Below are 15,342 nucleotides of genomic sequence, written 5' to 3' on the forward strand. Positions count from 1 at the left end.
GCCTCCGTCATCTGTATGTATATTACCTAAAGCCTGACCTAGAAATGGGATGGTTAGCTTTTCTAACAGGTTTCTGCATACTTTGCTTTATGCCATTTCATGTTTCAGAGAGTTACAGAAGCATCTTTCTTCAGAAGGGAAAAGATGGAAGGCATTATAAGTTAGAGCACAGGGACATGTGTAGCTTTTTACCTCCAACCCAGACTTATGTCTGGGAGATGAAGATATACATTATCATTATCATAATAAGGTCTTCCTACAGAATGACATATTCATATTGTTGCTCTTTTCTCTTATTTATAAAGGAAAACACGAATTATTATTCACTTATATTTTCATGAATAGGAAGAATGTTATCAATTATGTTATGGGTGTCTGCAACTATATAACTGTCGGCCTGGAGATACTTAAAAAAAAAAAGACAGACACCCTTCTTACTCAAGGGCCCTCATACCAATTTGCATGACGATTAAATAGCTTTTTAATTGCTGTTAAATTATGCCAGCTAAACTGTGATTTCATGCAAATATTAAGCTGTAATGACATGCAGTGAATCATTTACTAAGATTTAGAACTTGGAACAAAGAGAGACAATTAATTCTAATCCTCAGATTCAACTAAATTATGTGTCACTGGGTTTTTATGAATGTGGCCTGATTGCTTTGTTATCATTTATAAATTATACAAAGATTATGTGACATTGGGAAAAAAAACTTGGCAGCAATAACCCTTTTGGAGACATCTGTATTGAAACTTTTAGGGATTTCCTTACGTTGATTTTTTTTTTTTCTTTAAAGGAAACAAGTAATTCACATAGAAGAAAAACAATCTCCACACTTCACCCTCCAGATTGACTTCATAGAGAAGGGCCATTATTCTGATTTGCAACTAGATGTTTTTCAAGTCCATCATATAATAAACCTTACATTAAAACTACAATTTTATTTCTACTAGTGTATTTAGAAAATAAATCTTTAATCTTCTTTTTATTTTTTGCTTCACTTTGCATTCCCCCTTTACACTTTTAAAGAATAAAGGAATAGTGCTGCAATAGCAAACTTATGAGAAGCTGGGGACAGTGCTGTTTTTTCTCTTCAGAAAAGCATCTGAGCCAGCAGCCCCCATCTTCCTCTGAGTAACAGAGGCCAGGTGGGCTACAATTTTTATTTTGTTTTATTTCATTTTATGTAAAGTATTTTTAAATAAACTGCATTTCCCAAAATATATCCTGTGCCGTATCTCTAGTCCCATGAGCTATCATACAAAAAATGAGCTTGGTACTCCAGTTAAGACTCCTCTGGCCGACTGACCCTGGAACAAAAGTAACACAATTTGCTTCTCTTTGTTGAATCCAAAATTCCCAAACATTTGTTTATAGAACCTTATTTTCCAAGAAGCATCTATAGGAATACTAGCATCCTGCAGAACACTCTTACAGGCTGACACAGAAGGAGAGCAAACTTAAGGATATTTTAGTTACTACATCAATTGCTCCAGATTTATATTTCATGATTATAATTGTAGAAATATGCTACAAATAAACAGGGGTCTTATTCATACTGACTGGAGACTGATTATCCACCTACTGTATAGCTAATTACGTTTGCAGATGCATTTTCTAACATTAAGAACAATGAAAATTTGATCCAAATAACTGAGGATATCAAGTCATGGAAGGCTACTGTTTACTAAGCTATATTTTATCAGTTAAGTTACTACTTGGCAAAAATTTAAATGTGTTTGTTAATTTAATGACTATGATAAATATATTAGCATAGTTTCCTAATGAAAAGGAAATTTCTTCTTATTTATGAGTTTACAAATGAGAGAAAAATAGTTCTATGTTGATCTATGCCAAAGAGAACATTTAAAAAATATATTGAACCAACTAGAGAAATTTAGGTAAATGTTTTTGCAATGACTAAATTTTAAAATTTGCTGAAGAAAGATAAACATATAGGAATAAATGAAAAAGTACATCTCTAGATTTTAATGATGTACTAAAAATATAGGTTGTCAGATTTGCATATGGGCATAATTTAAAACTCTAAAAGTCATCTCAGTTTTTGAATTATCACTATTAACTTTAACTTTTATCTATAGTTATATTTTAATCTAATGTCCATCCCAAATGAGCTTTGAAAAATATATTTAATAGGAGTAACTGCAAGCAGAGTTTTGTATTTTCCTTCTTTAAGCCACATTGTGCTCTAAGTTTTGTTCATAAAATGTTTGTATATTTGGAAATGGATGATGAGTAATCACAAAAGTGGAGCTTCAACCTCACCAGAGGGAAGATAAACCAGTTTAGTCAGATAAGGAAATGAGGCCCAGGAAAGTATTGTAATTACGTGAAGGTAACATGCTGTATTCATGGTCAGATGATACCTAGGTCTTCTTTTTCTTTTTTTTTTAAGATTTTATTTATTTATTTGAGAGAGGGAGAATGAGAGATAGCATGAGAGGGAAGAGGATCAGAGAGAGAAGCAGACTCTGCTGAGCAGGGAGCCTGATGCGGGACTCGATCCCGGGACTCCAGGATCATGACCTGAGCTGAAGGCAGTCGCTTAACCAACTGAGCCACCCAGGCGCCTGATACCTAGGTCTTCTTATGTTTAGAATTTTTTAACTCTATGTGTAGTCTTCCTATGGATAACAAAAAAAAAATGTCTGGTAAATAAATATTTAAAGTATTTTATAGGGCCTTGCTTAGAGTATTGTCAAATACAAACTTTCAAAACATACAAATTGAGAAATTTATTGCTTTCCAATGACAGATTCTTTTTAATAATGTTATCTTAGAGCATTTTTAAATAATTTTATATACAGAAGAGCAATTGAAAATAAAATCTTCAAGATAAATATTGCTCAAAATACAACACTATGCACACTTCAAATCCTTTGCATTCCACATATTTTCATTTTCTTCAATATTTTTACACCTACTTCAGTAACTAAACTATGCCAAAATTAAGACTTGCTATCCATTAATGTATTCATAGTACTGTAAATGATGAGAGATAATTCTTTTTAGATTCTCCATTATTTCTAAAACTCACAGTTAAAGAAAACAAACAAAAATCTAATAGACCAGATACCATTCACTTCCAGAATAAAAAAAAACCCTAAACCTCTGAACCTTGTCACCATGTGTCTTCATAAGCAGGCCTCTTGCTTCCTTTTGATGCATCTCAATGCCTTTGTGCATAGTGTTCCTTTATGTCCTTTTGCTCTGCGGGAGACTCCTACTCATTCTTCATGTTCCAATTTAGGTGTTACCCCTTTGTGAAACTTCCCTATTGGTCCTCAGGCAGAAAGGAGCACTTTTATACCTTATAGGTATGATTTTTAAAAATAGAGCCAACGTTTTTGAGTACTAGTTTTGCTCTAAGAAGTGTACTTAATATTTTCCATGATTTATTTAATAGAGTTATCATGATAAACTCATAAGGTAGTTATTAATCACCATTTTATAGAAGATGTGACTAACACAATGTACACATTACACTGAAATATTTGTATCACTGTATACAAGTCTATCTTGGTCCAGCTTGATTCAGAGGTAATATGTGCTTTAACTAAGGGAACAAATAGAATGCATAGGTTTGTAGAATTCTCCAAGAATTATTTTTCAAATAGTGCCAATTTTCACATATATTGGAGGACAGATAGTTTGAGATTATAATTTTTCCAAGAGCCTGGTGTTACTGGCTACAGATAGATTCATATGACTTGAAAGTCACTTAAGAAGCAGAAGGGAATGTTTATATTATGGTAACTGAGATTAACAAATAAAGACCCAAAACAAAAAGGGTAGTCACCCATTTCTCTATCCATTGGGAAGGAATTTAAAACTTTTCAAAATACAAACAAAAAACCCCAAAACTTCTCAAAATATAGTTCTGTGGACACTTAAAAACTTGAAAAGTAAACATTTGTGGCCCCACATTTCTATGCTATAGAACATAGATATAATTTTACCTTGGAAAAATTCCAAGAAATGGTTATAGGCTTCCTTCATCAATTCAGAAAAAAAATATAAACCCATAGAATAACTAATTGTATGAATTACAGAAATGTATTATAGCTGTACAGGTCAAGAGTTAAATGGCAAAATCACATGTATGAGAAAAGAACACTAAAATACAAATGAAATAATGAGAAGTCTGGCTTTGGGTCTTCTGAGTCAAATATCATCCAGTTCCCAAATACCATGAAAAAAATTATGCACACCTACATACAGTCCTTTCTGTGTCTGAGTCAATTATTTTTAAGTGAAGGCTTGTTAGAAATAGAAAAGAGAAATATGAAGAGACTAAGCACAGTCATAATTTGGGAGGGAAAACAAAACAATAAATGGATTAAAGCAAATTAATAACCTTTCTCTAAATGCATAACAGTGTTGGGATAATAATGAATGCTATCTTTCCAATTATGGATGCTTCTCAGTAATTGGTTTGTTATGTACAAGTAGATGATATTGAATGGGACAATACTCTCTGAATTCCAACTATAGAGCCCTGGTAGCAAGTGGTAACTCAATTCTCCAGCATCAGCAGTATGACCACTTAATATCTCGTCCTATAGAGGAAACTCTCCCAAATAATTTGATAAAAGAACCTCCTCTGCTGAAATAAAAATGATAGTATTTATATTTAGGAAACTCCATGAAGCTCAAATGACATCCTACATCAGTGACCAGTATTGGGGAAACTGGGATTCATTGCATATAGGCATTTATTCCATAATGTAAGGTCATTTTAATTTTAATTAATTAATTAATTAATTAATTTTTAAAGATTTTTATTTATTTGACAGAGAGAGACACAGTGAGAGAGGGAACACTCCCTGAGCAGGGAGCCCAATGTGGGGCTTGATCCCAGGACTCTGGGATCATGACCTGAGCCGAAGGCAGATGCTTAACGACTGAGCCACCCAGGTGCCCCAAGGTCATTTTAATTTTAAAAATATACCACTGCAATAGACGGAGTGAATATTTAAAGTTATCTTCTATAATAAGACAAGATATAACACAGCCTTCTAGAAGTAACACAATCCATCTTTGCAACTTCTCCCATTCTGCTATCTGCAAAACCGTGGTCCTACATCATGTTTACAATGAGCCACCTACCCAAATCAGTTCCACTTTTGTATTTTAGTTGTGAGATGGAAAAGCATGGAACCAGAATGGGTTCTTCATGCAAAACATGCTTAGGAAAGAGAGAAGAAAAAAACTTAAAGATATGAGAAAAAAAAGAAGAGATAGCAAGCAGAGCTGTGATACCTGGCTGTGAACATCCTGTCCCCACCTAGAAGTGGGGGACCTGAGTAGGGAAGCTGAAATGAAGAACACCGCTCCTGCTGCATTTCAACACACTACTTATTCTATACTCAAAATAAGAATGAGAGAATCATGGCTTTTTTAAGTTGCCAGTTATTCCAGCAGGAAAGAAGCCATTTTACAATGTTAGCCTTAGAGCAAAAGTAAATTCAACTTTTATATGTTCATGTCAGTCCTGGTCACTGCAGTTCAAATACAAAGATACAAAAACATGATATTTGCCTTTATATTAAGAATTACGGGGCGCCTGGGTGGCTCAGTCGGTTAAGCGGCTGCCTTCGGCTCAGGTCATAATCCCAGGGTCCTGGGATCGAGCCCCGCATTGGGCTCCCTGCTCGGTGGGGAGCCTGCTTCTCTCTCTCCCTCTGCCTGCCTCTCTGCCTACTTGTTCTCTCTCTGCCAAATAAATAAATAAAATCTCAAAAAAAAAAAAAAGAATTATGTTGAGGGGTGCCTGGGTGGCTCAGTCGGTTAAGCATCTGTCTTCAGCTCAGGTCATAATCCCAGAGCCCTGGGATCAAGCTCTGCATTGGGCTTCCTGCTCAGCAGGGAGCCTGCTTCTCCCTCTGCCCCTCCCCCTCACCTCATGCTCTCTCTCTGCATGCTCTCTCTCGCTCTAAAATGAATAAAATCTTAAAAAAAAAAGAATGAAGTTTGAACAAACTGGTTTTACTCACAAGATATTTGATTCATATTTAGATGACAAAAAAAGAGAAATTCTTAATGATGAGTATATATATATATATATACGGGTAATTCTAATGGAATATATATATATATATAATTCACATTTATCATATATATATATATATACATATATATATATATGATTTCTAAGTGGGTAACACAAATGTTTGTTGAACGTGTTAATCTTCCAGCACCTGTTCAGTAGCTTTAAAAAGATCCTATTGATTTAAACACATGAGAAGCATCAAAGTAAAAATTCTATGACAGTGTAATTATATTTTGTCTAACTTCTCATGCATCCATATGTTAGACCCTCACTTCATTTCTTTTGATCCTTTCATGCTCTCTGCCTTTCCTGCTGAATAAGTACTTTTTCAGTAATTCTTATTTTCCTTTGTTTCTTTAGCCTCAGTGAGTATTTTTCCCTTCTGGCCTGGAAAAGCCTTAGGTAGTTATTTTGATAAGAGATTTCTTGTCAGGCAGTGGTGTCTCCTGTGTTCTCAACTGCTCTCAGAGGCAGCCCTAATTGACCAAGACCTGATATTAAGGAGTGTCCTCCACAGCTCACCCTTTAAAGCACAGAATATGCATTAATTAGTCACCTGAGAAATAAAGTTATGAGTTTATGAAGTAGATTAAAAATCTAGAGAAAACATTCAATATTTCATTTTTTTAAATTTTATTTTATTATGTTATGTTAGTCACCATACAGTACATTATTAGTTTTTGATGTAGTGTTCCATGATTCATTGTTGCATATCTTATTCATAATTCCATTTATATATTTTACAGTTTAAGCAAAAAGGACAAAAGGAATTTTTAAAAATCAAGAAGACCTGAACTCAAGTATGTTGCAATATAACTGGTTAGTAGGGCTGTTTGAGAGATCCTAATATAGTTAAAATTAGAGGGAAAGAAATAGGTCAGGGCAGGATGGATTGATTCTAATGAGTCTGGCAAATAGGGGTTGGGCTTTGAAAGACCTTAGGCAGAAGTGGTGATATGATCAATATGATATGATCTTGTTTCTAAAAGTTTGGAATATTTTGGAGCTGTGGAAGACTAGAGGAAGGAGACTTGCCAGGATATTATTAAACTACCCCAAGGGAGAGTCAAAGATGGCAACTAAAAGGATAGGGCCAGGAACTGACAGGAAGGACTGGACAGAAGAAATGTTAATAGGTAGAACTGATAGGACTTGTGACTACTACATGTTAGGGCAAGGGCAGGAGTTATGATTCCAAGCTTTCTGGCTTAGATAGGGTAAATAAGGATTCACCAGGATAAATAAATAAAGCCAGGGTGGATAAGCCGGCTGAAAGAAAAAGCAATAAATTGGTTTTTGCAGGTTGAACTTGAAATTATTAGTTTACTCATTCACCAAATATTTATTTAGGGCCTAGTGTCTAGTACCTAGGTACTATTATTATTAGTAGTAATTCTGTGCTGGAGATACAGGAGAGAAAGAACGTCCATGATCTCATGGGTCTTACAGTCTAGTATGACTAAGATGATAATAAACAAAGAAGCAAGTGTACAAATGAATCAGAAATTTTAAAGACAGATACATGAAAAAGTGCTCAACATCGCTCGACATCAGGGAAATCCAAATCAAAACCTCAGTGAGATACCACCTCACACCCATCAGAATGGCTAAAATTAACAAGTCAGGAAACGACAGATGTTGGCGGGGATGCGGAGAAAGGGGAACCCTCCTACACTGTTGGTGGGAATGCAAGCTGGTGCAGCCACTCTGGAAAACAGTATGGAGGTTCCTCAAAAAGTTGAAAATAGAGCTACCATATGACCCAGCAATTATACTTATAGGTATTTACCCCAAAGATACAAATGTAGTGATCTGAAGGGGTATGTGGACCCCGATGTTTATAGCAGCAATGTCCACAATAGTTAAACTATGGAAAGAGCCAAGATGTCCATCGACAGATGAGTGGATAAAGAAGAAGTGGTATATATAATGGAATATTATGCAGCCATCAAAAGGAATGAAATCTTGCCATTTGCAATAATGTGTATGGAACTAAAGGGTATTATGCTGAGCGAAAAAAGTCAATCAGAGAAAGACATGTATCATATGACCTCACTGATATGAGGAATTCTTAATCTCAGGAAACAAACTGAGGGTTGCTGGAGTGGTGGGGGGTGGGAGGGATGGGGTGGCTGGGTGATAGACATTGGGAAGGGTATGTGCTATGGTAAGCATTGTGAATTGTGTAAGACTGATGAATCACAGACCTGTACCTCTGAAACAAATAATACATTACATGTTAAAAAAAAAAAAAAGAAGAAGAAGATAGTAGGAAGGGAAAAATGAAGGGGGGGAAATCGGAGGGGGTGACGAACCATGAGAGACTATGGACTCTGAGAAACAAACTGAGGGTTCTAGAAGGGAGGGGAGTAGGGGGATGGATTAGCCTGGTGATGGGTATTAAAGAGGGCATGTATTAAATGGAGCACTGAGTGTTATATACAAATAATGAATCATTGAGCACTACATCAAAAACTAATGATGTAATGTATGGTGACTAACATAACATAATAAAATAAAATAAAATAAACTAATGATGTAATGTATGGTGATTAACATAATAAAATAAAATTAAAAAAATTAAAAGTGATATAAAAAAGAGTACTGGGAGGAATTCTATTTTTGAATGATTGGTCAGGGAGTACCTGTCCTAAGAGCTGATATCTGAGCCTGAAGGACAAAAAGAAAATAACCCTAAGACCTTGAGGGAGAGTATTTCAAGTAGAAGAAACTGCTGGCCCTAAGGATGACAACAAGCTTAGCATCTTGGAAGTCGATAAGTTTAATAATCAAAGAGAGTATGGTGTGAAGTAAGCTCAGACATTTGGGCAGGTTTCCACAGGGCACTTAGTTTGCCAAATCCCACAATCAGTTGGTTAGGCAACTTTGGACTTTAGGAGAAAAGACCAGAATATGAATAAAAATATAGGAACCATCTATTTACAGGTGATTCAAGCCCTGAGAATGAGAACATATGAAAAAACAAGAAAGCAAAAAAAGGAATGTAAGGAAAACTAACATTTAATGGGTAAAGAAACGAAGAGAAACCATCAATGGCGATGAATACAATAGTAAGAAAATTAAGAGGGTGAAGAGGAGATTACAATGTCCTAGAATAAAAAGGAACAGATAGTTTCAAGAAACAGGGAATGATCAAAAGAGTTAGACATCATAAATATATTTATTTCTAACACAAAATGGCAAAGATCGTTGGTGAATTATTCCTGACGTAGTTTACTTGAAGTAGTAGGGGGAAAAATCTGATGACTCTCCTAGCGTGAAGAGTAAAAATCTGAATACAGTAGAGTAAAAAGTAAATAATAATAATAATAATAATAATAATAAAATAAAGAAGGAACTGTAGCCAATAAAGACTGCTCTCCCAAGATTTTTTTTTTTTTTGGAAGAGAAAAAATATTGGTCTTGGAGTATTCTTTTAATGATAGAAGTTTGAGTATAGTTATAGGTTGTGAGGAAGAAGTTAGTGGGAACAAAATGTCAGAAAAGTAAACTAACAAAAACCAGGCCCAGCAGAAGACTGAAGATAGGTCAATCTCTTGCCCACCACTATTAGAGGGATTAACTTTGAATATGAGGCATCTTCTTTTTTTAATTGTAGCCGTTTGAAAAGCCTAAAAATGTTTATGTGGACACCTTTCCAAAGAAGATAGACAGATAGCAAAAAACATATGAAAAGAAGCTCCATATCACATGTCATTAGGGAAATACAAATTAAAACAACAATAAAATTCTACTACACACCTATCAGAAAGGGCCAAAGTCCAGAATACTGGCAACACCAAGTGATGGCAAGGATGTGGAGCAACAGGAACTCTCATTCTTTATTGGTGGGAATGCAAAATGGTAGTTCAGTAGTTTCTTAACAAAATTAAACATACTTTTACCATATTATCTAGCAGTCATGCTCCTTGGTACCTACCCTAAAAGAACTGAAGACTTATGTCCATCCAAAAACCTGCACATGCATGTTTATAGCAGCTTATTCCTAACTGTCAAAACTAGGAAGCAATCAAGTTGTCTTTCAGTAGGTAAGTAGCTAAGTAAACTGTGGTACAACCAGACAACGGAGTATTATTCAGTACTAAAAAGAAATGAGCTATCCAGCCATGAAAAAGCATGGAGGGATCTTAAATGCATATTACTAAGTGAAAGAAGCCATTCTGAAAGTCTGCATACTGTAGGATTCCAACTATATGACATTCTAGAAAAGGCAAAAGTATGGAGACAGTAAAAAGATGAGTGGTTGCCAGAGGTTAGTGGGGCACAGAGGAGCTCTAGGGCAGTGAAAATACTCTGTATGATACTGTAATGTTGGATACATGCCCTATACAAACCCACAGAATGTACAATGTGCACACCACGAGTGAACCCTAATGTAAACTGTGGACTTTAGGTGATTGTGATATGCAAATGTAGGTTCATCAGTTGTACAAATGTACCACTCCAAGTGGGGGCTGTTAATAATGAGGGAGGCTGTGCATATTTGGGAGCGGGGAGGTATATATGGAACTTTTCTATATTTTCTCTTAATTTTGTTTGTGAATCTCAAACTGCACTAAAAGAATAAAATCTTAATAAACATTTTTATGTGAATAAATCTTATATATGATGTATCTCAAGATTATGAAATAAAAAGACACCTATCTTTACAGTGAAAACCCAAAGAAATCATAAAGCTCTTAATGGTGAAATTACATTTTTAAGGGTTGTTGTTATTGTTTTGATGATGGCACTAAGGAGTAGGGGAAGACTTCTTGGAGTCCTTAAAATCATATCAATTATATGATCACATGCTATCCTTATATATAAAATCATTCCATACTAGGCCATTGACTAGCCAAAGTCCTGGTTTGTCATTTCCAATATTTTAGTCCTTCACTTTCTTTTAAACTCATACATTCAAAATCTCTCTGCCCCTGATACTAAGGAGAAAATCTGCCTCCTTTTAAATCCCTGGAAGATTCTCTGAAAGCAGTTTCAAATGCTAAGACTGACAAAAACACCAGGAAGTGATTGCACTGCCTGCTAACTGACCCAGATTCTGACCTTCAGATAATGCACTATAGGAACAAAGGTGATAAAGAATGTCTAATTCATAGATACATGATCTAGAAGTTAAGAGAGCATGCATCTATTAAAATTTGGCTCTTATTTGTGGTTAATGAAAGACAGAAAAGGCTGACTGCTTGTTTGATTCTTGGCCTCAGAAGTTCTATATCTCAGTGAACTTACCCTGGTCTTCTTAAGTCTTATTGTTCAGTGACCTCCTGACTTGTCACTTTTCTGATTTTTCTTCCCCAACCATTTCATTTTCCAATTTTTAGGAGCAATGATACTTTGGAGTTTAGGATCCTTACTTTTTCTGCATATGTTGTAATAACCGTGAAGGTCTCTCACCTTAGAGTATAATTCAGAAAACCTGACTAATCTCAGATAGGCAACAGAAATGCAGGACTTAAAATGTTTTGTGAAAAGGTAAAAAATTCAGTATATTATTTTTTTCAGTTTGTAAGAATGCAGATGATGGGAATCATGAGCCCAGTATAGTAGTATTAACCATAAAGTGTATAACAGTTTGAATACTAGCTGATCAAAAGGCAACAGAAATGCAGGACTTAAAATATTTTGTGAAAAGGCAAAAAATTCAGTATATTATTTTTTTTTCAGTTTGTAAGAATGCAGATGATGGGAACCATGAACCCAGTATAGTAGTATCAACCATAAAGTGTATAACAGTTTGAATACTAGCTGATCAAAAACTATTTCAAAATGGATTATAAGAGAATAACTTTCTGTGTTAAACAAACATATATGTAGCACCTACTATGTGCTAGGTGTTGTTCTTAGCACCTTTCAAATATTAAATTATTTAATCATCGTAGCTACAGAATGAAGTATACTGTTATTATCACTATGCATGGGTTAACTGAGGCTAAGAGAGGTTAAACAATTTGCCCAAAGTTACATAGCTATTAAGCACCAACACCAAGATTCATACTCGATAATTTGACTCTAAAAGATGGTTAACTTACAATATACTACGCTAAGTTTTGTTAAAACATGACAGAAGTTCTTAAGAGAGTAGCACAGAAAAGACTTGAGAGGGGAGCCTCCTGAGGCTGGACTAGGGAGATCTCACTAAAGTTTTCACCTTTTTTTAGGATGGTTTTATCTTTCAATATTTGATGGCAACACAAAATCCTGTTCTCTGTCTAAAACTCTGTCCAACAATGACCAGAATCAAATCTTTCTCTGCTTCTATATTTAGTATAGCTGCAGGCTAGCGTGGTCGTGATGAGCATGGGGTGATGTGTGGAATTGTTGAATCACCATATTGTGCACCTGCAACTAATATAACACTGTATGTTAACTACACTGGAATTAAAATAAAATAAAGTAAAATAAAATAAAAGAAAAAGAAAACAGCCATAACAAGAGATTAATAAAGATGGTGAAAGACCAGACAATCAGAGTTCCCTGGTAAATGATATCTATTGATTAAAACAAAATTAAAACATAAAAGATAAAAAACATAAAAACATAATTTATAATACCAAGTATAAAAAAGGAAATTTTCTAGAGGAAAGAAAAATCCAAGAAACATAAAACATTAAGCTGATAAGTACATATATCTGATTCAATGCCTGACTAGTTTACCGGGTTTGTGAACCTTGTTGTATCCAAAATTTATTTCCTTAATCAGACTCTCATTCCAAAGAACTGCAAGCCTATCCTGCTACCTTACTGAAGGGTTAGATTGATGAGAACCAATTTATTCCTTCAATTTGTCAATTGTCTATTTAAGGCCTCCTAAGAAAATAAAAATAAAAATTCTCCTCGATCACTTACCTAGGAAGTTCCACTCAGTTTCTGATACAGGTTTTGAGAAATACTTTCCTAGCCATTTGAAATACCACCATTTACCTAAGCTGTAGTATGCTGTTCACAATACAGTAACCATGCAAGAAGGATTACATATATATAGTAACAGCAAGGTCTTCCTGTTAAAAACTCTACATAATTAGGTGAGAAATTATATTTCAGAATTTCCTTTTTCTATTTATTAACTTAAAATATGTTCCCAATGAAAAAAAATGTCAGGTAGTAATTTTCCAGGCTGCAAGTTTCTGAAGAAAATGGTCACTCAGCATTTACAATCAGAAAACAAAACTTACATCTACTAATGAATGTGTTACTTTTTAATTAAATGTATTCTATAAAAATATTTTATATTAAAGTCTCTAGTAATGCAGATAATTCTACAGACTGCATAAGTTAAAAGAAATGGGACACCACCATTGTCTCTAAGGAATATGTAATATTACATAATTCTCAATCTATTTTTGCCTTTATGGAATTACATAAGATAAGCAATAGTTCGGCACTAATTCATCAAACAGAAGGGCAAATTTTCACTGTAATATCTTATTTACATATTTAACAAGACTTTTATAGCTACCTAAGAGATGACATTTTACTTTTGCATAGCTTAGCAATGCATTAATAGATTCACTTTTACTTTTTAAATGTACAGATATTTCATAATACTTTATAATAAAAGAGTACAAATAATTTAAAATTCTCAGTGCATGCATTAAAATGACCTTCACATTTAAATTTAATATTGTATTGGTTCCAACCCAAAGATTGGAAAGTGAAAGGTGAAATGTGGAAAAACTCAAAACACTTTCCTTTAAAGACAAATGTCAAGGAAAACTAGAACTTTACTGCAAAACAATAGCACAATGACTTTTTAAGTTCCATCTGGAAGCTCCCCCACACACTGAACTTGATGTTCCTAAATTGATGTGCCTTAAAATGGACAAGGGTGAAGCAAAGAACAAGTTTTGTTTATAAATTCTTAGGTAGCCTTAAACTGCTTTAACTTCCTAAGGACAGATTATGGTTTGGAAAAATTTCCAGGGCCTCACACCAGTGCTGGGATTTGCATGTCCTGGATCAATGTGAATTTTGAGGAATAGGCACTTCCTTTGCAAGCAGGTGAAAAGTAACTATGCTGAGAGAAAGAGAAACTTTTTTCTTCACTTGTTAACAAAGACAAATACACTGTTGCCACAGAATTTTGTATGTCTAGTTTTTAAAACAATTTAGAATAAAGAAACCAAAGGGTTGAAAACAGGATTTCCAAATGCAAAATTGTACAGACTTACTGGTACATGCCATGGAAGGTGGGTCTTTTTCAGCTCGGAAGTAACCCTTTTCACACTGACAGACAGAAGTTGCTTCCATATAGGTGAAACTGTGGGGAGGGCATTTAGAACATTTTGTGTTCCCAGCAAATGCTTTATAGAATCCTGGTCTGCAAGCTGTAAAAAGAGGAAAATATTTTTATTGTTATTATTGCTTGCCTTATTTTATTTGTACACATACATGTTTTAATTGACACACATTTTGATCTCAAGAGTTCAGTGTTACACATATACAGAAAAGTCAATATATGTTAATATTAATAATGAAATTAGTTATTCAAAATCTGTAACATAATGGTGATGTCATATTTAGGATCAGGTTGCTATTTTGGAAAGTGTACCTGATACACATACACAAAATAATTGATTACCAGAGTGTGGGGATGCCGCTCACTGGCAGTAAGGGGAATGATTTTGTGTAGTTCTAGGAGATAGCATTAAATAACATTGAATTACATTGTGTAAAATGTATTTGCATTCCATTTTTCCCTCAATCCTTCTGAGTACTAAAGGAGAAAGTCCCAGTGTGGGGTTGGCATTTCTTTTTTTTTTTTTTTAAGATTTTATTTATTTATTTGAGAGAGAGAATGAGATAGAGAGCATGAGAGGGGGGGAGGGTCAGAGGGAGAAGCAGACTCCCTGCTGAACAAGGAGCCCGATGTGGGACTTGATCCTGGGACTCCAGGATCATGACCTGAACTGAAGCCAGTCGCTTAACCAACTGAGCCACCCAGGCACCCAGGGCTGGTATTTCTTAACACCTGTCCTATTGGTGAAAAAAATTTTTTTAAACAAAATGAAAGCTGGCTTTAGGTTCAGAGACTTTAGCAAGAATCTACCTATAGTTTACTTTACTTTTCTCATTTTATTTTTATTTTTTATGGCAAGCAATTTTTTTGTTTATTATATTTAAATACATTCATTTAAAATTTTTGAATTAATTTCAAAAGTGGGTAGACAAAATATTAAGTAAATAAGATATACATGCTATACACATATGGCAAGAACCATGAAAACTGTAAGCAAATAACCAAATT

At 34.5% G+C, this 15,342-nt stretch overlaps 1 protein-coding gene across 9 annotated transcripts in view; it reads right to left on the minus strand.

Moving 5' to 3' along the window:
• The window catches only part of EPHA6 (EPH receptor A6), an 828,987-nt gene that overhangs the window by 446,260 nt on the left and 367,385 nt on the right, over positions 1-15,342 (minus strand). For all 9 annotated transcript variants that reach the window (XM_027586196.2, XM_027586194.2, XM_027586193.2 and 6 more), the window contains exon 4: positions 14,267-14,422. In XM_027586196.2, coding sequence (XP_027441997.1) covers positions 14,267-14,422 — 156 coding nt within the window. The remainder of the gene's footprint in view (positions 1-14,266; positions 14,423-15,342) is intronic.

Source organism: Zalophus californianus, chromosome 1 (assembly GCF_009762305.2).
Source record: "Zalophus californianus isolate mZalCal1 chromosome 1, mZalCal1.pri.v2, whole genome shotgun sequence".
Taxonomy (NCBI): domain Eukaryota; kingdom Metazoa; phylum Chordata; class Mammalia; order Carnivora; family Otariidae; genus Zalophus; species Zalophus californianus.